General features: G+C 45.8%; 1 protein-coding gene across 1 annotated transcript; it reads left to right on the top strand.

The window, feature by feature from the left end:
* Positions 1 to 4,921: 4,921 nt before the first annotated feature.
* On the top strand, positions 4,922 to 8,305 carry LOC133887188 (disease resistance protein PIK6-NP-like). The gene has a single exon (XM_062327142.1). It carries the CDS (start codon positions 5,057 to 5,059, stop codon positions 7,925 to 7,927), a length of 2,871 nt encoding a protein of 956 aa, XP_062183126.1. The 5' UTR covers positions 4,922 to 5,056; the 3' UTR covers positions 7,928 to 8,305.
* The last annotated feature ends 16,080 nt before the right edge of the window (positions 8,306 to 24,385 follow it).

Genomic DNA, 24,385 nt, shown 5'->3' with positions numbered 1-24,385 from the left:
GTTTTGGGAGAGTCTACACACATCGATGGGAACCAAGCTAGATTTTAGCACTACTTATCATCCACAGACTGATGGACAGATTGAAAGAGTCAACCAGATCCTTGAAGATATGTTGAGAGCTTGTGCCCTAACCTATGGAAAGGATTGGGAGAAAAGCTTGGCCTATGCAGAGTTCTCGTACAACAACAGCTACCATGCTAGCTTAAAGATGTCCCCTTTTGGGGCTCTTTATGGCCGAAAGTGTTGAACACCTTTAATGTGGTCTGAAGTTGGGAAATGTACCTTACTTGGACCCTCCCTCATTAAAGAGGTAGAAGACCGAGTCGCAGAAGTTAGAGAAAAGCTGAAAGCAGCTCAATACCGCCAGAAGCGTTACGCGGACAAAAGGAGAAGGGACATGGACTTCAAGGTTGGAGAATATGTGTACCTTAAAGTCTCACAAATACGGGGAACACGGAGGTTCCAAGTCTGTGGAAAGTTGGCTCCCCGGTATATAGGACCATATCAAGTTCTAAGAAAAGTTGGTGCAGTGGCCTACCAGATACAACTACCACAAGAACTGGCCGATGTGCACAATATTTTCCATATCTCCCAGCTGAAGAAATGTCTAAGGATACCAGAAGAGCATGTCCCTGTGGAGACACTGGATCTACAAGACGATCTCCGGTACAAGGAAGTTCCAGTGAAAATCTTGGATGTAGTCACTCGTCAAACCAGAGGATCAACAGTACGCCTGTGTCACGTACAATGGAGTAGGCACACCGAAACAGAAGCCACCTGGGAACGAGAAGATGCCCTGAGAAAAGAGTTTCCCTATCTGTTCGAGGAAGACTTCGAATCTCGAGGACGAGATTCCTTTTAAGTGAGGTAGGTTTGTAACATCACAATTTTTGGCTAAAATTTGAAATCAAAAATCATTTCAGAAGAAAACAAACTCAAATCAATTTTCAAACCTTTTTCTCTCCCATCCCTCTCTTTGGACCCAATCTGAAATCCCAGCCCATTTTCCCTAGCCCATCTTTGTTTTCTCTCCTTCTTTTTTTTTTCTCCCGTAGCCCAACTCGCCCCTCCAGCCCATTTGCCAGCCGGCCCATCACCCCTCTCCCTTTCTTCCTCCCGTAGGCGGCTAGTGAGATGATGCTTTGGTGGGTAATGACTTTGTTGAGTCACACTGTCACAACGGTGGTTTGTTGCCAAGCTCAACTTGTGGGTAAAGTGTACCACTCTAGAAAGGTAAAACTATTCGAATAGCCGTGTCCACGGTCAATACCGAACTATGATTCAGTCACAACAACTAGCATAAGTTGCGTGTGTTTCCTTGGAATATGAGTGGGCAAGGTGTGCCCGTTTTTGGGAAATAGGTCCGGCAGTTTGCCGCAGGTTGCTGTGGATGGAGTGTCTGGCAACATTAAAACTCGGGCCCTAGTGACTTCCACCACGGCCGAACCCCCTTCATTTAATATTAATGATATAGTGTTTTTCACAAAACCCGCTTTATGAAAATGAACTAGTGCATGTGTAACTTTGGCTTTCTGCAACAGTTAAGCTTATAGCCTTACCCTTGTTAATATTGTATGCATGTATTTATACCCCTTGATGTAGGGCAAGGGTTGGGAGTTGCTGAGTACGTTTGTACTCACCCTTGCTTATGATTTCAGAGGAAGATCCGGATTTCACCGACGCCGACAGTGAGGCTGACGAATAGTCTTTGTCGCGTTTGCATCCAAGTTGCATTGGAATGGCGTGTTCACCATGCTCGCCCTGTTGTGCTCTCTGATGTCGTGGACTGTGTTTTTCGCAACTCTTAGCATAATCCTTTATGTACTATTAGGATGGTGGATCTATTTCACCACACCCTTTGTTGTATGACTATGATTCTACCTGTTGTAAGACTTGTATTTACCAGCGACTGATCTAGGGACTGGTAAAAATAAAGTTTTAAGCACCGGGGCGCTTCATCCATCCTTCTTGCGCTTATCGAAATACCAACGCATCAGTTCAGAGTCCCTAGGGTTCGAGTACAAACGCTGCAAGTGGGAGATCACTAGCAGGTACCACATCACTATAGCATGACTTCTTCTCTTCTTCTCCGTGTTGGAAGAAGTGTCTTCTTCGTCACGACCAGCAGTACTCTTCTTCTTCTTCGTGTTGGCGGAAGCATCTTCGTCCTCATAATCATCATTCCTCTTGTACCGTCTCGCATTGCACACTGGGTATCTATCCAAGTCTTTGTACTCTTTACGGTAGAGGATACAGTGATTCGGACACGCGTGCATTTTTTGCACATCCAATGACAACGGACAGATAAGCTTCTTCGCTTGATAAGTGGTGGTGGACAGGAAGTTAGGCTTCGGAAGCATGTTTGCTAAGAGACTCAACAGATCCGAGAAACTCTTGTCGGACCATCCATTGCTAGCCTTCAACCTTAGAAGTTCAAGCACCAAATGCAACACCGTAAACTCCTTATCACAACCCTTTGATTCTTCATACAAAAGTTTCTTCGATGCTCTGACTGCAAGAACATCGTACATCTATGCTCTGACTGCAAGAAATATACATCAAAGTACTCTCTGCGGTTTCAATAAAAGTAGAGAGTACTTTGATGTATATTTCTCCATGTCTTGACGTATTGTACATCTATGCTCTGTCCATCTTTAACTTCAAACATAAAATTAGATCCATAAATTAATTAATAAGAAAATCATAATAAAAAAATATTTTTTTAAAAAAGAAAAAAATGGGTTTGTTATGATTATAATATGTTTATGCAATTGAATCTACATTAGCGCAAATTTATGGTTCAAAACAATGTGGATTCATTACTCTCTCGCTCCCTCTACATCTAGATCTAGATTTAAATATCTAAAAAAATCAACATTCATGATAAAACCTCCTATAGGCTAAAAAACATCAAATTGAAGCTATATTTTTAAAATATAATGCTAGAATTATGTGAATCTATACAACTGAATCAATATTGACCATAAATTTTAGCTAATTCGAGGATCTAAATGGCTAGAATCATATGCATATCTAGATTACATCTAAACCCTAATTAAACCTTAAATCTAGATCTAAACTTCAAAAAGATGCTAGCTAGGGATGTGATACTCTTACCTTAGATAGCCAGCTCCTCCAAGAAATTCAAAATCAAAACCTCCCCCCTTTATTTTCAAATCACTTAGCCGCTGTTGAGCTACTTTGTTCGAACAAGCTCGGTCTAAATGTAGCTCGCGGACATATACTGTTTTATAGATAAATTACTAGAGACGGGTCATATAAGGTACCGTCTCTGAAAATAAGTTTTAATAGGCGACTAATTATATAGACCGTATGTAGTAATCATCCCATTACCAGAGGCGGTTCCTTATGTGAACCGCCTCTAGAAATGATTACTACATGCAGGTGACATAACTAGCCGCCTCTTGATATAACCATTACCACATGCAGTTCCTTATGTGACCCGCCTGTAGTAACCATAGGCGGTTTCTTATGTGGCCTGCCTGTAGTAACCACAGACGGTTCCTTATGCGGCTGCCTGTAGTAACATGTGGCCCGCCTCTGGAAATTATCTGATTAACACAGGTGGCTGTCGTAAACAACCGTGTGTGGTAATTTGTTTCCACAAGTAACTCAAAACCGACGGAAGGCCCCGTCAACTGCTCAGACAATTTGTTATATCCACCGCATGTAAAAAGGAACCCTATGTGCCGAAAAATAATTTTTGTAATAGCGTCAGCGCACTCTGCGTTCGTCCGTGTGAGCGCGCAACACAAGCTGGATGCGTGTGAACACAAGCTACGTCGAGGTTAACCACCTACCTACTGACTGACTTGTCTGGTCAGTTTTTGCTTCGATCTATACGTATTATTTGCCATTGTGATTTATGAAATGCGATCGATGAGCTGGATGCGTATAACAATACACAACTACTTCTAGGTAGACTAACTAAACAAGCTGCTGATTAATGGTAGCCATTTTCTAATCATCAGAAGCACATATTTACTAGTATGATTATTTCATTTAGTCAGTCTTGCATCTATGTCTGCAATGGTGCACGTGATAGGGGTGGTTATTTTTCCCATCTGCCTGCAGGTATGAGACCGTAACAAAATCAGTTGCAGGCGGGTTTATGAAAACCTCTCTGACTTGCAGGTGGTTTTGCTAATAAACTTTCAGGTGGTTTCTAATATATGATGGTTTGGCTAATGAACTGGTACGGTCGATGATTGGAGTTTCGCAGGATTAATCGCACACAAGTAATGAAGTACTGTATAAAAAATGCATGGGCGATACTACTTACATTTAAAGAACAGCCGTGCCGCGTCGCCGTAGCCCGTCGCTGGTGTCGCTAGTTTGCGCGCCCTTTCTCCGGCACGCCGGCGGGAACGTTGATGCTAATATTAGCTGCTCCAATCTTCACAATCTCTGTAGTAGAAAGTTATTATACTTGTACTAATCTCAAAGTCAGCAGAAACTGCAAGCGAGTTTTTGACCATGTGAGCATACAGCCAATGCAAAGCTGGATGCGTGTAAATACAAACCACGTCAAATACTAATTGGCAAACTACCTACCTACCTACTGGTTCATCACAAATTGCTGTTGTCCAATCATCGATCGAAGCATGCATATACTAGTAAGACCTCATATGGCCAGTCTTGCATCTGTTAATTTTCGGTTGTCTTTTGTGGACTATGCGTCTATCCATAAAAACTATGTCTACCTAATCTTTCCTTTATATATAAAAAAAACAGCCTTCTGATTGATCGTCGCCATTTTCATATCATGGAAGCGTATACTAGTAAAACTTCACCTGGTCAATCTTCATTTGCAGCATAAGCGTGTGATACGCTGCAGACGCTGCGGGGCTTGTAGTAGCTTTGCTGACAATTACAATCAGGCTTCAAGCTGGACAACTAGTGCAGGAATTAGTCTCCCCATTGGACGACGACTCCCGCCACAGGAGTAGTATGCAAGTGCATTATTCTTAATCTTCTCCACGTACCGTACCCAGAGAGTCAGAGATCCCATAGATCCACAGAAAGCGCGCCAGCGATGGACGCCCAGGGCGCCCTCGACTCGCTCCTGGGCCGCCTCACCACCGTCCTTGTCAACGAGGCGCAGCTGCTCGGCGGCATCCGCGGCGACGTGGAGTTCATCAAGGACGAGATGGAGAGCATGAACGGCTTGCTCCTGCATCTCACCGAGGCTCAGCACCGGGACCACCAGATCCGGGCCTGGATGAAGCAGGTCGCTGGCCTCACTCGCGACTGCGAGGGCAACGTCGAGCTCTACGTCCACTACGTCGGAGTCGGGCCCGGAGGCAAGGGCATCTTAGGATATATCCGGCGGATCCTCCTGTTTCTGCAGACCATCCCAGTTCGCCGCCAGATCGCGACACGGATCCGGGAGCTCAAGATCCGCGCAAGGGACGTTGGCGACAGGCGGCTCAGGTACGGCGTCACCGTGCCAGATTTGGCCATGGCCGGTGCCGACACATATGACGGCGACGCCCAGTCTCCACGGGCGGCTGCAGGCGTGGTGGAAGATCTTCGGAGGCGCTCCGCTCTATTTGACGGTGCTGAACCTGGGGACGATGAGGAGTTCGTAAGCAAAGGTATCGATTCCCTGGTCAAGTGGTTGTGCGAGGAACCACCTGCCACCGCGGGAGATGGTCAACCACAGCTGAGGGTTTTCCCTATTATGGGGTATAGGTTGGCAAAACGCGTAGCACTGGGAGTGTACGAACATTCCTCTGTGGCGAGCTCATTCGACTGCAAGGCCTTCGTCACATCAGACTACGGATCTCCACGACGGCTCCTGGTCAACATACTCGAACAAGTAACAGTTCTTCAACCTGAACAAGAAGGCAAGCTAAGAAAGGAGGGGGAGCAGCACAGCACGGAGACGGAGTCGCCCGTCAACAAGGATGAGGAGCAGCTCGCTAGCAAACTTCAGGGGCATCTGAAAGGTAAGCGCTTCTTGATGGTACTTGCTGATGTCACAAGAGAGCAGCAGTGGAAGTGCATAATGGATGCTCTTTTACACGCTGCTGATGGGTGTCGTCCTGGTAGCACCATAGTAACGACCACAGAGATCGATCAAGTGGCCATGTGGCCTTCTCCGTGCAAAATAATCAATGCAAGAAATCTAGAGGAGTTTTACGTAAGCAAAGCGGACAAGCTTAATGCTAAGTACACATACTGGGATGATACATATGGGCGCATGTGCATCTTCGACGACGTATGCCACCCCAATGCCTTTGCAATGAAGATGTTCTTGCATCTTCTGTATGTTAATCCTAACAGGACAAGCGATGAACTCAAAAAGTATGGCGATGCAATTTTAGAGTGTAAACGGCTGAACAAAAGCACTGTTAAGCAAGTGCTAATGTTCTGCTACAGTGAGTTGCCTAGCAAGTACAGGGGCTGCTTGTTGTATCTCACTATTTTCCCCAAAGGCCACATCATCAGGGCCACAAGCTTGGCGAGAAGGTGGATTGCTGAAGGCCTCATAAATACAACTGCTGCAAGTGATGACATAAAGATAGTGACGGATGAAGCCGAGCGCTACTTGGATGTGCTTGTCACTCGAGGGTTTGTTTCTCCTGGGGAAATCAGTGCTGCCGGAGACATCAAGAGCTGCACAGTACACCATGAAGTTCGCGAGTTCATAGCGAGGATTGCTAGGGACGTAAACTTTGCAGACATGCACCTACCACCAGATTTGGCTCACCACCTTTCTATTCACAACAGAATAGGGTTCCAAAAATCCCACCCTGATGTTGGCAGAAATGACATCGTAGCTCTTCTTCCAATCTTGGCTGAATCTTCTCAATGGCAGCTTTTGAAAGTGCTGGACCTAGAAGGCTGCACAGGCTTGAACAAGCATCATCTGAGGAGCATCTGCAAGATATTGTTGCTCAAGTATTTGAGCCTCAGGAATACTGATATCACAGAGCTACCCAAGCAAATTAAGGAGCTCCAGTGCTTGGAGACGTTGGATATCCGGCAAACCAAGGTACGAGTACTTGCAAAAAAGGCTATTGTGCTTCCACTGCTAAAGCATTTCCTTGCTGGTCACAAGGTCTCTGCAAGGAATGATGCTAACAGGTTTGAAGAATCATTTTCCACGGTGAGCATGCCACTCAGCATTGAGAGAATGGAGAACCTGGAGATATTGTCCCATGCCCAGGTTTCCAACAGTGACAGTGAGCTAGTCGGCATCGCTCAGCTGCTGAAACTGAGGAAACTTGGTGTAGCTCTTCATGGTAAAAATGCCAAGTTGACTGATCTGTTCCGCCAAATTGAAAAATTGCATAGATGCCTCCGTTCCTTGTCAATCCGGATTGACCGACCGGCTGGTCCAGAAAATCATGATGTAGGGATAGCAGATGCTTTACCCTCCCTTCCACAGTTCATCGAAAGCCTGAACATCAGTGGCGTCACTAGTGGGCTTACTCACTTGATTCAAGAGCACCATAAACTTGCCAAGATAACACTGAGTGAGACTTACTTGAAGGAAGATGATCTAAATATCCTTGGCAAACTGCATGGCCTGCGCTGGGTCAGACTTCTGCACAAGTCATATACCGAAAGTGAGCTCGCCTTCAAGGAAGAAGAATTCCAAAGTCTCAACTTTCTGCTTGTTGAGGGCAGCGACATTACCAACATTAGCTTTGTCATAGGTGCAGCTCCTAAACTCGAGAGGATTGTGTGGTCTTTCGCCGTCATGGAGGCTATTTCTGGAGTCGAACACCTCCCTGAGTTGAAGAAACTGGAGCTTAACGGCGACTGCAACCTGGATCCGGTGAGAGCAGCAATTAGAAGGCATCCTAACTACCCTTACCATCCTGTTTTAAAGCATAATCCACACCATCAACGCCAAGAAGACGGAAATGCAGCCTCGTCCTCATCAGCTCCATGAGTACTAAATTACTCTCCATTGACCAGAAGCTTTCTTCGCTATTGGCAATCCATACATCCTTGGATAAAGATCCAGCTGAAGGAAACCCTGGTCATCGTCTTCAGACTCATCGTCACAGAGTTTGATTTCTTCCTTCACGTATCAATTGTTTTCCTTTCTGCATGCATGTTGTGTGTTTGGTTCTCTGTATTCTCTGAACTTGGAACTTGTGTATGTTTGTGCGTGTGAGAGAGCGAGATGCCGTAGCTGCAGTCTATGGTCTTTGGTGTGGAATTTAATTTGCGTGTATTCATCACGAACACTACTATGTGTGTTGTCCTTATTCAATTGTTAAGTGATGACGAGTTTGTGTCCTATATAATGATTGACAAAAGAAAATACTACTACTGAGTTGGTTATGTAGAATGGATGTTTACATAGCTGTCTCGTTGGCTGCAGTGTGTGGTCGATGAGTGTCTGAAGTCTAAGTTTGACTTGTTCCTGGTAAATTCAGTCATAATGTTGGTCAAATGTCTGCTGGACATCCTCTCTGTGCTCTAATTCTCTTAAGTGATGTTAAACAAGTCTGTGCTGTTGACGCATGAAAGAAGAAAGCTAATGGAACACAATCTAAAATGTCCATGTGGTTTGGGCACCTGCCTTGCTGCACTAGTGCTCTGAGACTGAATCGGGCGGTTTTCTCTGAATCATTGATGCATTGGCCTCACGAGTTGGCTATTGTTACATGTAATTGATTGGTAGAAACGCCAATCTCGTGAGGTGCTACTGGTATACCCTGTGTTCTGGTTCTATCAAGCAGCATTTCTTCCCAACATTGCTACAGTCTGGATTTGTTTATTGCTGTCCTCTCGTCCCCTTACCACCACTTGAGCTAGTAAATCGATTGGAATTTCGAAGAATACATCTGGGTCAAGCAAACCAAAGCATAGTAAATATTACTTACCTGTAAGAAACAGCCGCGTGTTGAATAGCCGGTGTCGAGCGTTCTTCGACTCGTCGGCACCCGTGACCCCATCCGTTGCCACCGCCTCGCTCGGCGCAGCTCGCTCCTTCTCCTCGTTCTCCATCTGCGACAGGTCCACCTCCGGCGCATAACCCTTTCCGGTCCCTCCACCGGCGCCACCATTGCCGCGCCGCTGGGGGCCCGGCCGGCCGCTTCACGGCGCGCGACCCTAGGCGATTGATTCGGTTGGGCAGCGGTATGCCGTTGGAAACTTGTTTGTGGGCTGTGGGCCGCCCTAGGAGTTCGCATAAATAGGCCTGCTGTTTTCTTTCTGTTCGGCCTGAAAATCGTGGACCGTCAGAATATCATGGGCCAGTGCACACATAGAAGCTATGGACCATGTCTTTCCGAGATGGACTGGTGGCGGCCATTTGCGGGAGAGGCATGGGCTCCGCTGTGTCAACAATGCGCCCCGTTTAAGTAAATTCAAAACTCCCGCTCGAAAAAATAGCAAATAAAGAGGGGAATTTTAAATCCAAAAATAGACAACAAATAAAACCATATTTACCAAAATAGAAAATATATCAGCGTATTTGCAAATCTAGCACCTGTATTCGGCACCTCAATCACCAAAAAATAGATTCTGGTACCTTAGGCACCGAAAAACGATGTGCCCAACCTATATTCGGTATCGGAGGTGCCGAATACGGCACTGTTCACCATATTCGGCATCTCAGGTGCCGAAAACTCCCTATATTGAGGTGCCGAATACGGTGCATAGTGCCATTTCCTCGCTCACGTCGCGTCTTGTCGTGTGTGAATTTGTTTCAACATAATTTTGTTGACATTTTATTATTCATTTAATGTATTTGTGTAGGTAACTTTTTAGTGAAGTAATGTTGGGAGGATACAAATTTTAATTTGTCGAACAATAATATTATCATATAACTCGGTATAGAGGTTACATACGCTGATAAACACTATATGGGATATGTGGTTTCGTCGCTGCGCGAATGGACCCTAACCATAAAGAGATGAAAATAGACCAGGTTACAATAGATGCTCTCTACCATTGGCATGTATGATACGCCTAAAGACTAACTTAATAGCGTGCCGCTGCTAAACCAAACATGCCTTAGTGAATGAAAATAGACCAGGTTACAATAGATGCTCTCTAATGAGTGCATCTAGGATATTTGCCTTTTCGCAGGGCATCGGGACCCTCTGCTTTAGCGCGACGGGTCCTCTGCCGCTTCATTTCCCTCTCTGCTTCGCGTGCCTCAGATGCGGCACGCTCCTTCGCTGCCTTCCTCATACGCTCCTCCTCCTGATGCTTGAGCCGTAGTTCCTCCTGTTGTTGCTCGTACTCCCGGTATTCATACGCTTCCCTCCTCCACCGCATGCTCATGTCGACCCACCGCTTCTGGTGCGCATTTTGCTCCATGTCTAACCATTCCATGAAGTCACAAATAGGTGGAGGAGACTGGACACATGAAACAAGATGGGAGATTAGTAAGACAGTGCATGAAATCGTACGGAAAGTGCCACATTAGTGATATACGTCGCTATACCGGTGGATACTCGTATGGTCCATGTTGAGGCTTGTCGTAGTGGTAGTTGGCATACATGAAGAAGCGTAGGCTATAGGTGTAGGAGATGTCTTGGGACTCACGAAGCCTACAAGGGTCACAACAGAAGCACATCGGCGTGATGCTAGAGCTGCAATTAATGTTAGTCCTCAAGGTGCTGGTGATACAACCCCAGTCTAAGCCTGTCCCCAAGGTGCTCGTGCTACAACATTAGTCGTAAGAGGACACTAGCATAAGCATTGGCGTGTCCTGCATGGCATTTGCATAGTTCATAGTGCATAGATGTTAAATACCTAGATCATGTCAAGATGACGAAGGAAAGTGGCGACGCAAATTAGCGGAAGAATACCAGTTGTGCCAGTCAATGTTATCAGTGTAAGATGGTTGTCGTCTCCGAGGTGGTAATGGGAGGTTGTAAGGATGGGTACCAGCAAATCCACCATCATTTTCAGGGTCATCAATGTCCTCCGGAGATGGAGGCCTCGGTGGGAGAGGTCGTTGTGGCATGAAATCATCGTTGTCGTCATCATCTTGAGCTATCATGGTAGTAGCACATTCTATTTCCTTGTCGGTTGTACGCCATCTCAATGTGGTGCGTGAACGTCCTATTGTTGTGATCATTGAACCTTCTCCTATATTACTGCTAGAACGTCGAGGCATTGGGGGCATGAAATCATCATCCTCATCGTCCTCATCATTTTCTGGATGAGTAGTAGAGGGCGCCCTTGTACCCCTTAGGTTCGCTGACTGTCATCGTCTTCTACGCGAACTAGGCATGACACCCCCGCCGAAGAGAATATACATCACCAAGAAGTTTGTGATGTCTTTGTTGATCAACTGTGCATCTTCCGTAAACACCTAACGCAAAAGAGTAGCATTCGAATCAATGGAAAAAAGATAAGTATGGTGAGCACATAGGAAATTACAAACATGAATATGGGATGCATACTGGTCGGACAACATCACTATTGTTCTTTGCCTCCTAGAGAAAGCTAGAACAGAAGGATGATCGGCCAGTTCGCACACCCTGAGATACGTTTGACGTTGCTCGTGCAAGAGGGCCCTAAGGTCCTCGGTGGTTATATGTTGGAGCAGAGCAGTTAACGCAGAACAGAAGGGTCTTGCATGCAATTTGGCCACGGCTTGGATTAGATTGTTCTCCTTGAAGAGATCATCCTTCCCTTCACGCACAACCTGCAAGTAGGCATTAAGTGCTATATGGATTGTTGTAGGTGTTATTGATCCCGCCATAGATTTATTGATCCTTCACTGCAATGTTATGACGCTGCACCAAAGCATGAATCTCTGATTATTTAAGAAACATTAAACAAGTATTAAATATCATAATTAATATGTAACAAAGCTTAATAAATAAGTAATAAATAAAGTTATGTGCCAGAATTATTTGACAAACATTACATAAATTAAAAACAATTAAATTAACAATACAGTTAATATTACATAATAGGAATGACTACGACAATAAAGTCAACAATACATATGTCATTAACATGTACAAGTGCACCGAACAACTGCACTGGCGACTCAACGACGACGACGACGACGACGCAAGAAATCCCCAGGAGTGTACGTGTCTGGTGGGTGTGTGGCCCTCATCCCAGCGGCCTGCGCTGGCCCCTGCCACGTGTTCCCTTGCTCGTCATCATCATCGTCCTGCCCTGTGGGACCCCCACCGAACGTGTATCCCACCCCTCTAACTCTGCCCTGCATGTACCATGAAGAAGGATCCTCATGCGGTAGTGTGGACACCCTTAGAACGTGCTTCGACAGAGTCCGGTGTGCCGAAGGCTCGCCCTGCTGGTACCACTGTAAACCCCCAGGTGCATCGGGATATTAGGGGTACTGTGTGCTGAGGAGATCGGTGAAGCTAGCGGCCTGCATTGCAGCAGCCCAATCAAAATCATGCGTGCTGCTCCAGTCAGGTGTCTGCTGCGTGGAGTGAACGACATCCTTGTGACGAGTCGATGCTGCAGACGGAGGTGTCGGCGTAGTCTGAGGATGCTGTGTCCACTGCGAGGCCTATGAACCCAGTGTACACTGCTCGGGCGTAGGAGCCTGCGTGCACTCCTCGCGATGCTCTGAAGCCGAAGGTGCCACTCGTGACTGTGCCCGAACGGGTTCGTCACGGGTAATGGACGAGCGCCTTCTGTGGGAGGCACGGGACGGGTCCATGGCTGGTAGGTCATACCCCCTCCAACGCGGGGCACAACCACCTAGACCACATATAGTGGATAGGAAGCGGGACCCTCTCATCCTCATGTAGTCCCGGAGAGGGTTCCGATCCCTCCATGTTGATGACCCGATTGCTTCCTCACAAGCTTGTTCCGCCTGCGTATGCATATCGTACGCCTCTTCGGTCTGTATAAGATAAGGGTCATGTCAGTAATACAGAGGTTTGACCAATAAAAATCGTTATAAGTACCGCATCACTTACCACAACATGAAGAAGGCGGGCACAATCCTCGGGGAAGGGTCTGGGGGCCGGCTCTACAAGTCCGCTGAGTAAGGTGGCACGCGTGCGTGGACGGTACCATGAAAGGCACTCCCAGTACGTGGTATCGTCGTATTGTCCAGCAGGAACGACGACATCCACTGTGGCTGACTCCGTCCACCTATGTAGGCGCTCCGCATTCATGGGTGCCCAGTCCCGCATGCCTCAGGCCCCTTGTGCGCTCCTTCTATACGTGACATAAACAGTTATAATTTATTAACATTGATCACCTATGGTACTAATGTACCTACAATAACACGCTTACTCATGCACCTGCCCTGTGAAAATCATCCGTCCCCAATGGTTCTCGTCGTACCGTTGCTGAAGAAGCTGGGGAAGACCACCATGAGCCATAACAATGATTTCAAGCTACATGGTTCAATAAGTAGGTGAATAGCAAATTAGAATATATTACAAGCTTCATGGTTCAATAAATTTGCGAACACTACTGCATGTACTGTACTTATTTGATAGTTAAGTGATGCTAAATTTGTTTGATATACTAGTTGAGTGTCCGTATGTTACAACATGAGCCAAAAAGTTTTTGCAAGCTGCCAAAAACCGAGATCTTAGGGTTCATGTTCGCATCTAGCAAGAGATGTTGCATTCTTTCATAGGGAGAGATTGTTTCTTCACCTTCTTGCAGTGAGGCATGAGTTCTTGCAATGCTCGCATTTTTTTCGTTGACCTGGTCCCTTCTTCTCTGAAATAGAGACATAAAAAAAATCAAGAACAATCATGTACCAACTTTGCTTGTTGCAAATGTTATCAAGCCTTACCCGCTCCAATAGGTTATGGATCTTGATTTGGCCAATATCTCAATTGCTAGTCTAGAGGTTAGTAATACCACAATTCAAGAGAATTTTAATTGTTTGGATGAAACTCATAAAGCTTTTTAGTGCAATTTGATGCTCTTAGGAATAACACATCTTCCTCTAATGATACAACATTGCTCTCTAATGCGTTCACTAGTCAAGGTTGCTCTTGTTGCTAAAATATTGATATAAATGCGTGTGCTACTAATGCTAAATCCTTGCAAGCATTAAAAAAGAAAATGAGAGGCTAAATGCCTTGGTTAAGTATGGATGCTTGAAGATATACAAATCCAAGGATGCCCTATACAAGACCATTGAGGTCGAGGACAACAAGCTAAAAAGAGAGCTTGGCTATGACATGCATATGAGCAAGCCAAGTGAGTGTGTGGTGATAAATGGCAAGGAGTGCCTCAAGTTCATCAAGGGAGGCAAGCAAGTTGATCTCACCACACAAGCCAAGCAATCTTAAGGCCATGCACCTCAAGCTACTTTTTATGCCTCTTATGTGCTTTAGAGAAACCACCGTGATAAAGTGGTTGCTCTATATGTTGGTGCTCGCACAAAGAATCGAGTTGTGAAAAGAAATGTGTGGGTGCCAAAAGTTCTTGTGACTAACGTGAAAGGACTCAAACAAATTTGGGTGCCTAAAGCAAAAGCATAATTTTTTTTGTAGGCATACTCCTCCGGTGGATCAAGTTGGGTGCTTGATAGTGGATGCACCAATCATATGACCGAAGAGAAGAGCATGTTCTCATCATTTGAAGAAAATGGAGGATCACATGAGAACATTGTATTTGAAGATGATGGAAAAGGATAGGTAATTGGTTTAGGTAAAATTGCTATCTTCAATGATCATTCTATCTCAAACGTCTTGTTAGTTAAATCTCTTAGCTATAATTTGTTATCCGTATCATAACTTTGTGAAATGGGCTACAATTGTCTTTTTACTAATGAGGGTGTGACCATATCTAAAAGTGAAGACTCCTCAATAGCTTTCACCGGTCATTTGAAGGGCAAGGTTTATCTTGTTGATTTTTCAACGGATGAAGTGAGACCTAAGACTTGCTTGATTGCTAAGTCTAGCATGGGTTGGCTATGGCACCGCCGACTAGCCCATGTTGGCATAAGGAATTTGTCTGAACTTCTAAAAGGGAGCACATCCTAGGACTAACAAATGTTTCTTTTGAGAAAGAAAGAATTTATAGTGCATGTCAAGTGGGAAAACAAGTTGGTGTTCCTAAGCTTGAGAGGATTGTGTGGTCTTTTGACAGATTGGAGGATCTTTCTGGAGTCAACCACCTCCCTAAGCTGACGAAGCTGGAGCTCAACGGTGCCTACAATCTGGATCCGATTAAAGAGGCAATCGAAGAGCATCCTAACCATCCAGGCCCTGAGCATAATCCGCACCATCGATGCCAAGAAGTCGGATCTGCAGTAGCAGCCTTGTCCACATCAATTTCATGAGAACTCAATTACTCCTTGTCAACTGGCTTGCTTCAGTCTCATGCATCACAGAGTTTGAATTCTTGGCTCTTGTATTAATTCGTTTGCCTTTCTACAAGCATGTCATCCGCTTAGTTTGATTATTTGTACTCCCTGGACTTGAGACATTTTCTTTTTAATGTGCTTGCATGTTTGTGTGTTTGTGCGACAGAGAGAGCAGTCCTAGCTGCACACTATGTTCTATGGTCATATGGTGTGGAATTAAATTTGCGAACACTACTGCATGTACTGTACTTATTTGATAGTTAAGTGATGCTAAATTTGTTTGATATACTAGTTGAGTGTCTGTACGTTACAACGGGAGCCAAAAAGTTTTTGCAACCTGCCAAAAACCGAGATCTTAAGGTTCATGTTCGCATCTAGCAAGAGATGTTGCATTCTTTCATAGGGAGAGATTGTTTCTTCACCTTCTTGCAGTGAGGCATGAGTTCTTGCAATGCTCGCATTTTTTTTGTGCATGCATAACCCATTGCTAGCAACAAAGAATCAGAACACAACCCATTGCGGCAATCAAACTCGTCTCTGCTCCACTTGAGCAGTGCATTGCTGTTCAACCGCTCGACATGGATGTGCCTACCCACGCGCCCGGCTTGTCCAATGGCAGCGGCAACACCGCGACATCTTCGATGTCATTGTCCTTGTGCAGCGCTGGCACCGACGGTACCACGTTGCAGCCGCAGAAGCTCGACCTGACCTCGCCGGCCATCAAGCTTGAGCCAGCACTGCTATTCCCGCTCTTCGCGGGTGGCTAAGAGGGCACACCCATGTCCCTACCCACGCGCCTGTCAACTTGCGCGATGTTGTGCCAGAGCTGCGAGTACACATCCCCGCCCAACGAACTGCTACCTAGGACCCACAATGCCGCCGCCACCTCCCCAGTGACAACGCTCGCACCCATGAAAGCTCGACGCAACGACCTTTGTGGTGATGGCGACCTGAAAATGCTTCTATGTCCCGTTGGTGGGTTTTCGCGGTAATGACAAAACAATTAAAGAACTAATGAGATTTATGAAGTATGGACAGGTTTAATTCAAACATGTGAGAATGTGACGCATGGTGATCCCCCAAAAAGGAAAAAAGGAAGCGGCACATAGATCTTATAAATTTAAATTCACTTCATCTTTTGAAATTGAGTTTAGGACATCGTACTATTAAGGGGGATACGAAATTTACTTGTTTGCGTAGAAGCAGTGCTCAAAAGATCTAACATACCTATGAGAGACACATCAAACACAACACATGCACCTAGGTTAGCCCTAACCTTATAGAGATGTGCAAGTGTGGAGGGTCCGTATTTTTGCAGATAGTCCGCACTTGAGCAGAATTGGGGTTAACTGGGATGTGCAGAGGGTCCGCACTTTTGCGGAGTGTCCGCATTTCAACATGTGTAACGGCTAGTTTTTGTGTGTGGAGTATTTATACCCCACATCCTCTCTCTCTCCTCCAAGCAGTAGCTCGTTCATCACGACCTAACCTGAGACAAAGCAGATCTCAAGCATTCAAAGCTCTCTCTCTCTCTTCCCTTTGTGATTCAAGGTGAAATTTGGAGTAGGATTGAGTGAGAGCAAGGGATAGTGCTAGTGAGATTCAAATCTATCCTTTGAGCACTCATTTTCTTTGTCAAGCCGGTGGTTTTCGTGTTTGCTACTCTTGGTGGTTTATCCACCTATACGACTAAGCGTTGCCCGTCGAGCTCCCAATCTTTTGGTGAGTCCCGGGATGTTTGTATTACCCCTACGATTTGAGTAAGTAACCCTAGTTTGATCTTTGTGGTCGCTTGGGTGAGGAAAGGGTTGAAAGAGACCTGGCTCTTTGTGGGCTCCTCAACGGAGATGTAGGCACTTCTTTGGGGAGAGGCTGAACTTCGGGTTATTGCGGAGGATCCACAGTTGGACAGAAATTCAGGTTATTGCTGTGCATATCATGTCAGGCGCATCACGGTTATTTTTTATCATTCACACCTGCTGTTGTTGCACCCCACAGATGCTATGATATAGGGGGAGTCTCCACACTATCCTCAAAATATGCAATTGGCATTTAAGGCCAAAATTTGTGAAGTACATTCAAATGCACAAATTTAGGAGGAGTTCTCTATATCATAAGGATTCAAAAGTTTTAACTATATACATCTCTTCATAAGCTTTAATTGGGTTGTCATCAATCACCAAAAAGGGGGAGATTGAAAGTGCTTCTATGCCCCCTTGGTGGGTTTTGGTGGTAATGACAAAACAATTAAAGAACTAATGAGATTTATGAAGTATGGACAGGTTTAATTCAAACATGTGAGAATTTGACGCATGGTGATCCCGCAAAAAGGAAAAAGGAAAGCGGCACATGGATCTTATATATTTAAATTCATTTCATCTTTTGAAATTGAGTTTAGGATGTCGTACTATTAAAGGGGATACGAAATTTACTTGTTTGGGTAGAAGCAGTGCTCAAAAGATCTAACATACCTATGAGAGATACATCAAACACAACACATGCACCTAGGTTAGCCCTAACCTTATAGAGATGTGCAAGTGTGGAGGGTCCGCATTTTTGCAGATAGTCCGCACTTGAGCAGAATTGGGGTTAACTGGGATGTGCAGAGGGTCCGCACTTTTGCGGAGTGTCCGCATTTCAACATGTGTAACGGCTAGTTTTTGTGTGTGGAGTATTTATACCCCACATCCTCTCTCTCTCCTCCAAGCAGTAGCTCGTTCATCACGACCTAACCTGAGACAAAGCAGATCTCAAGCATTCAAATCTCTCTCTCTCTCTCTCTCTCTCTCTCTCTCTCTCTCTCTTCCCTTTGTGATTCAAGGTGAAATTTGGAGTGGGATTGAGTGAGAGCAAGGGATAGTGCTAGTGAGATTCAAATCCATCCTTTGAGCACTCGTTTTCTTTGTCAAACTGGCGGTTTTAGTGTTTGTTACTCTTGTTGGTTCGTCCACCTAGACGGCTAGGCGTTGCCCTACGATTTGAGTAAATAACCCTGGCTTGATCTTTGTGGTCGCTTGGGTGAGGAAAGGGTTGAAAGAGACCCGGCTCTTTGTGGGCTCCTCAAGGGAGACATATACACTTCTATGGGGAGTGGCCGAACTTCGATGAATAAATTCTTGTGTCTCCCTTGTCAACTTCTTGTGATTTGTTGCATACTCTTGTACCCGTTGATTTTTAGGGTTTCGACCCGATCTATTTTCTTGTGAGGTTTGAGCTGCAGGTACTTGGTGAAATAGGTTGAAATACATCCATTGGTGCTAGGTAATTCGTGGATTTGATCCACGTTGAGTTGCATAGGCATCAGTTTGTTTTTCCCTGAAAACTTCAGAGTATCTGCAGATTTCTGCGGAACCTCCGTAAATCTGCGAAGGTTCCGGAAAAATCTACAGACTGTCCGCACGTTGATGATCCGCTGCATTTAGTTTGTAAAAAAATTTCAGGTTACACCTATTCAACCCCCCTCTAGGCGACATCTGATCCTTTTCATGACCTTGCAGCGCTGCCGACCCAAGGATCCAGGACCCGTACAAGGTCGTGCTCTCCAGACCCACCCCCCATCGTCGTCGCGCCCCTCACCTATGCTTTCGGCGTGCCCGTTAAGACTGTTGTCACTGCCATTGCCGGGCCATCGTTGTCGTTCCCTGTCGCGGCCGTCATCAGCCCGAAAGAGCATGACGCCACCACGCCAGATCTAGGCGTGGATTTGGAGGAGCCCGTGACGGAGGAGCGCGGCGTGGTGCGGGAGCAGGAGGCGTGATTGGGCGATACGGTGGTGGAGGGGGTCGACGAATGTGGCTGTGCATGGCTACGCTCCTGGGCGCCTGAGGACAAGGAGAGTGGGATTGGTGGACGGAAATTTCGTGAGTGATTCGTGGAGGCATAACACGAGGGAGGGCGTGGGAGGGCAGAAGGCAAAGGGCCCATACGTAGAGGGCAAGACTGACCACTACGTCCTGCCCCGGTTGAGTACTGACTACTACGTATTTTTTAAGTAGTAGAGATATTGACTCCTAAAAGAAATTACTACTGCCGACTAGGTCATGTAGAATGGATGGCTACTTTGCTGCCTTGTTGGCTGCGCTAATGTCAGCACTAGCTGTGATGCAATTCTATTAGGAGATGTTGAATACGCCTGTGCGCTATTATTGATGACTGAAAGAAGAAAAGCTAAAAGTCCATTTGCACTTCAGTGCACCTGTGTTGCTACACTTGTGCTCGGGAACTGAATTTGGCGGTTTCCTCAGAAATCTGCGATGGATCGGCTCACGAAATTGAGTATTGATTCGCGAAATTGATCAGTGGAAGCGACTATTCCGTGGGTTGCTACTGATACACGCCGTGCTCTGTTCCTAGCAAAGCGGATTCAAACCCGCTGCCAACGCTGGGAGCGCTCCCCCCACGTCTGGGCCAGGCGGCTAAGCTAGGCTCAAAGTGGAAAGAGATTGGGCTGCAAGGAGGAGGGAGGAAGTAGCAATTGGGCCATCCAGTCATCCAGCACACCAAAGCCCATATCACTTCAAATATTCCAGCAGTAGTGCTAGTTGGCGCGAGCGCACATATCGCACCCTGGCTCAAGAAGGCGGTCGTCAAGTTTGTCGAGGATGTACAGGTCCTTGTGCTGGCCGTCCGCAGGGGCCTGATGGCCTATTCCGATCACTTTGCCTTTCTTCAGAACGGTGCATCTTCCCGGAGCGAGTATGACCTCACAGCCTTGACGTGTAAGAACTCCAGCGGAGACCAGGTTCACGGGTGAGCCAGGGAAATGCATGACGCCAGAAAGGTTGACGTCCCCTATGATGACACGCCCGCATTCCTCAAGCTTCACAACAGTTCCATCGGCTGTCCTGAGGTGGATAGGGTTTTTAATAGCATGTCGGCCGCGAATAATGTTTAGATCACCCGTCGTGTGGTTGCTGGCCCCACTGTCTAGGAGCCATTGAGGTTTGAGAGGATCAATTTGAATAACCCATTCAGATGCGTTACTACCACCGCTTGCATACGAATCAGATTCTGGACGTCTCAGAGAAATGAAAGCATTTTGATTGCGCCGGTGATCAAGGTTTCACCAACAAATACACATTAAGTATCTCCAACAGAAATTCTAAAAATTCATCTTGATAATACTATTACAGCATCCCTTATCACTATTACAGTATCCTCTATTTTTTCTAACTCCAACAGACACCCTATTTCCTACCTTCTATTACTCTCCTCCTCTTCTCAGACCCACGTGCATACGCAGTCAACAGTGATGAAGGCACCCTATCTATTCACAAATTTGCTTCCTCCCCTATCCATTCGCAACACTGTGCTGACGTTTGCTGCCTCTGTTGGAGCACTCATTTGCTGCTCCCGAGCGACAAATGTGCTGGCAGCAGTGATGCCTCCTTCCAATGCAGTTACGGTTGGAGATGGCCTTAACTAAGTGATACGGTTGCTATTAACCAATAAATTATTTGTTCTAATGATGGTAAGCAACGCGCCCTGTGGACATAATAATGGGGCACCCGTACCATTTCACTACTACAGAAAAGGTCATTAATAAAACCGGCACTGATAAAATATCTGTATCAGCTCATAACTTCCTATATAGAAAATCAGTATCAGTGTTGATTTTAAAAAACAACCAATACTAATAATAATATATCAATGTTAGTTCTAACTAAAAACCGACATGGATCAGTACCGCTTTTTTATTTCGAGCCGGCGCTGATAAGATTTTCGGACCCGAAAATTTAATTAAATCGGCTTCTGGCTCAACCTCGCGTCCGTCGCTCAAGCTTATCCTCTTCCCGGGCCATCGATCCTCAGACCCTCACCTCCTCCCCTCTCTCTCTCTCTCTCACCGGCAACTCCACGGCTCGATCTTAGCTCTTCCCCACGCACGCCACCACATGAGCAGCACAGATCCGTTGCAGGATGATTCCGCAACGCAGATCCGTGGTGGACGCGCGCCACCACATGAGCAGCGAAGATCCGTGGTGGAATCATCGGCAGCATTCCTGTGCTTGGTTCCTGTGCTTCTGCGGAGGCAGCGTTCCTGTGCTTGGTTCCTATGCTTGGTTCATGTGCTTCTGCATCGGCAGCGTTCCTGTGCTTGGTTCCTGTGCTTGATGCATTCCTGTGCTTGGTTGCCTTGCAGGATGATTCCGCAGCGACCGCAGCGCCAAATCTGCGGCGGCGGCGTCCTTGGCGAGCGGAGGCCCAGATACGCGGCGTCCTTGGCGAGCGCACGGCGACGTGTTTTTGCTTGTTTTTGCTTCCTGTCATTTGCTTACTAGGAGAGGAGTTGGAGAGAAGGACATCATGTCATCTGTATTAACAAGTTACCGCATTTTTTTTTTTGTTACGAACAGGCTACTCTAGTTCGTCCGAATCCCCTTCTCTTTTAAATTTGTGTGTGAATTCTCTTCGGATTTTGCTTGTTTGTTCGATTGTTCGTCGGATCGGCCACGATGAGCTCCAGGGGCTGGCAGCGGGCTCGGCTCGTGCATTGAGCCAGCTCCCTGGCCTTTTTTTTCTTTTTTTTTTGTTTTCTTGAAAATCTCATCAGTGTCGGTCGTAAAGCCGGCACTGATACTCTTTTACTATCAGTTCCGCTTGTTCAACCGGCACTGATGGCCTGTTTTGGTGTAGTGTTTGTTCCTTGCACAGAGATGTAATCGATGCGATTATGATGAAGGCCCTCAACCTCGGAATGACTCAGCCTGCACACGAGGAGCAAATTAACTGTCAACCCTTTTCTAAAAGGAAAAGCAAGGGAGGTTCATTACTTGTCAGTGTTGTGATTCCTAGACCGTGCAGTTTAAACCTTAAGAAAACTAGCATAATGTCAGAGGTGGGTAATAAAAAAGCAGCTATAGGGGTATTTTGGATTAATTTTTTGTAATGACAGTGATGGGTAATTTATAAATAGGTATAAGTGGCATTTTAGGTTAATTTTTTCTAATGGCAGATGGGCAGTGGTGTATAATTCATAAATATATGTGAGGATGTTTTGTTTTCTTTTTTCTCTCGGATTAATGTGGTAATTTCTAGAACTTAAAGAGCGAATGTGAGGACTCTTTTTCTTGACCAATTATTAAGATAATAGATTTATGTATTGTGTCTAGACTCCCTCAAAACCCCGTAGATATCGAATATGTAAAGTCCGATACCCATGTTACACAACTAAATGATCAATAAAGTTGAGAAGACTCTGAACTACACTTGCTTCTCAAGATGCCAATGGGGCCTGTTGCCCAAAACCCAGCGGGTAATTCCTCCATTAAGGGTTAGGTATGGGTCAAAGGTATGAGTCAAATTTCATACCATGAGTTTGTTAATAGGCAAAATCACCACCTATCAGGTGGAGCAGGTTCGTCTCCGTTCTCCTACTATTCGAACCCATTAACCCATAGGGCCTGAGTCCATGCAGCTCTGGAGCTCTTGGCCCATGTAAGTGATGCCTGGCTCAAAAGTTCTTGTTTGCCCCAAGCCCATACATGCCATATACAAATGGATACTCATGAAATCCTAGCACTATTCATCCATCCCACCCACTCCATCAGCCACCACACCACAACGCCCCAACACACACATGCAAGAACACAGATAGAATCACAGAAAAAGAGACAGTGAGAACAACTAGGGTTAGGGGCAAAGGAGACCCACCGCTGATTGGTCCTTCGATCCTTCCGCAAAGATCGAAGCCCACGCGAACTACCTCGGCGAGCTCTATGATGGCATGAATCGAGGTTGGCAGTGGTAGGAACGACCTCGGTGATGGGAATCGATGTCATGCAGTGAAAGGGTCAACGAAAGACGAGGATGCATGTGCAATTTTGAGATGCGACAGGAACATCATAACTCTGTTGCACAATTTGGCTCATGTGCCAGCAATTGCTCAGAAGGTGATCGATGATGAAAAACTAGGTGCTCTACATAGTTATTTGGTAGAGACTTTGTGCCAACTTGAGATGTGCTTCCCTCCATCCTTTTTCGATATCATGGTACACCTCTTGATTCACATCGTGAATGAGATAATTGCACTGGGCCCTATATTATTACATCAGATGTATGCGTTTGAGCGGTACATGGGCATTCTCAAGGGCTATGTAAGGAATCGTACTCACCGAGAGGGTTCCATGATCGAGGGCTACAATACCGAGGAAGTCGTTGAGTGTTGCATCGATTACATAAAAGATTATAAATCGATTGGTGTACTTATATCTCGACATGAGGGGTGGTTTTCTGGGAGAGGGATCAAAGGAAAGAAAAGATTCATCGATCGTGATTACAAAGCAGTGGAAGAAGCACATTTCACCATCTTGCAGCGGCTCCAGATAGTGGCACCGTATGTCGAGCAACAACTAAATGAGCTTTACATAGAAAATCAAGGCCGCTCATATGATTGGATCTTGAAAGAGCACAAGCGTCGCTTCACCACATGGTTCAAGAACCAAAACCTTCCGGATGGTGAATCTGTAGATAACAAAAATGTGAAAATGTTGGCTTGTGGCCCATCAAGTTTAGTTACGTCATAGCAAGTGTATGATATTAATGGGTACACGTTTTATACCAAAGCAAAGGACAAGAAGAGCACGATCCAAAATAGTAGCGTTCGGATAGAAGCCTATGACACAACAGGGGAAAAGATCACCTATTATGGGTTCATAGATGAAATCTGGGAACTCGACTATGGAGTGAATCTGCAGATCCCCGTCTTTCGGTGCAAATGGGTCAAACACCCAAATGGCGTGGCGGTGGACAACTACGGCTTCACAACTGTCGACCTGAGCATTGTAGGCCACAAAGATGATCCGTGGGTACTCGCTGATCACGTCGCACAGGTTTTCTATATAATCGACCCCGCGAATGAAAAGAAGCATGTAGTTGTTGCCGGAAAACAAAGAATTATCGGAGTTGAGAATGTGGAGGATGAGGAAGAATACAATCAGTTCAACGACGTGCCGTCTTTCAGAGATACAGAAAAGATCAAACTTTTAGAAGCAACCCTAGATAGATCTGTGATGCCCTACATGCACCTTGATGGTGTAGGGAAAACCGTTCAAGGCAAATAGTTAATAGAACATTGTATCCAAATATTCAAGTTGTATGCTTTGACTGTCA

Source organism: Phragmites australis, chromosome 12, assembly GCF_958298935.1.
Source record: "Phragmites australis chromosome 12, lpPhrAust1.1, whole genome shotgun sequence".
Classification (NCBI taxonomy): domain Eukaryota; kingdom Viridiplantae; phylum Streptophyta; class Magnoliopsida; order Poales; family Poaceae; genus Phragmites; species Phragmites australis.
The sequence above is the reverse complement of the archived record's forward strand: the minus strand, read 5'-3'. Positions and strand labels throughout refer to the sequence as shown.

What these genes read in the sequence shown, in the direction of transcription:
- LOC133887188 (XM_062327142.1), top strand. Translation starts at nt 5,057, where the DNA reads ATGGACGCCCAGGGCGCCCTCGACTCGCTCCTGGGCCGCCTCACCACC.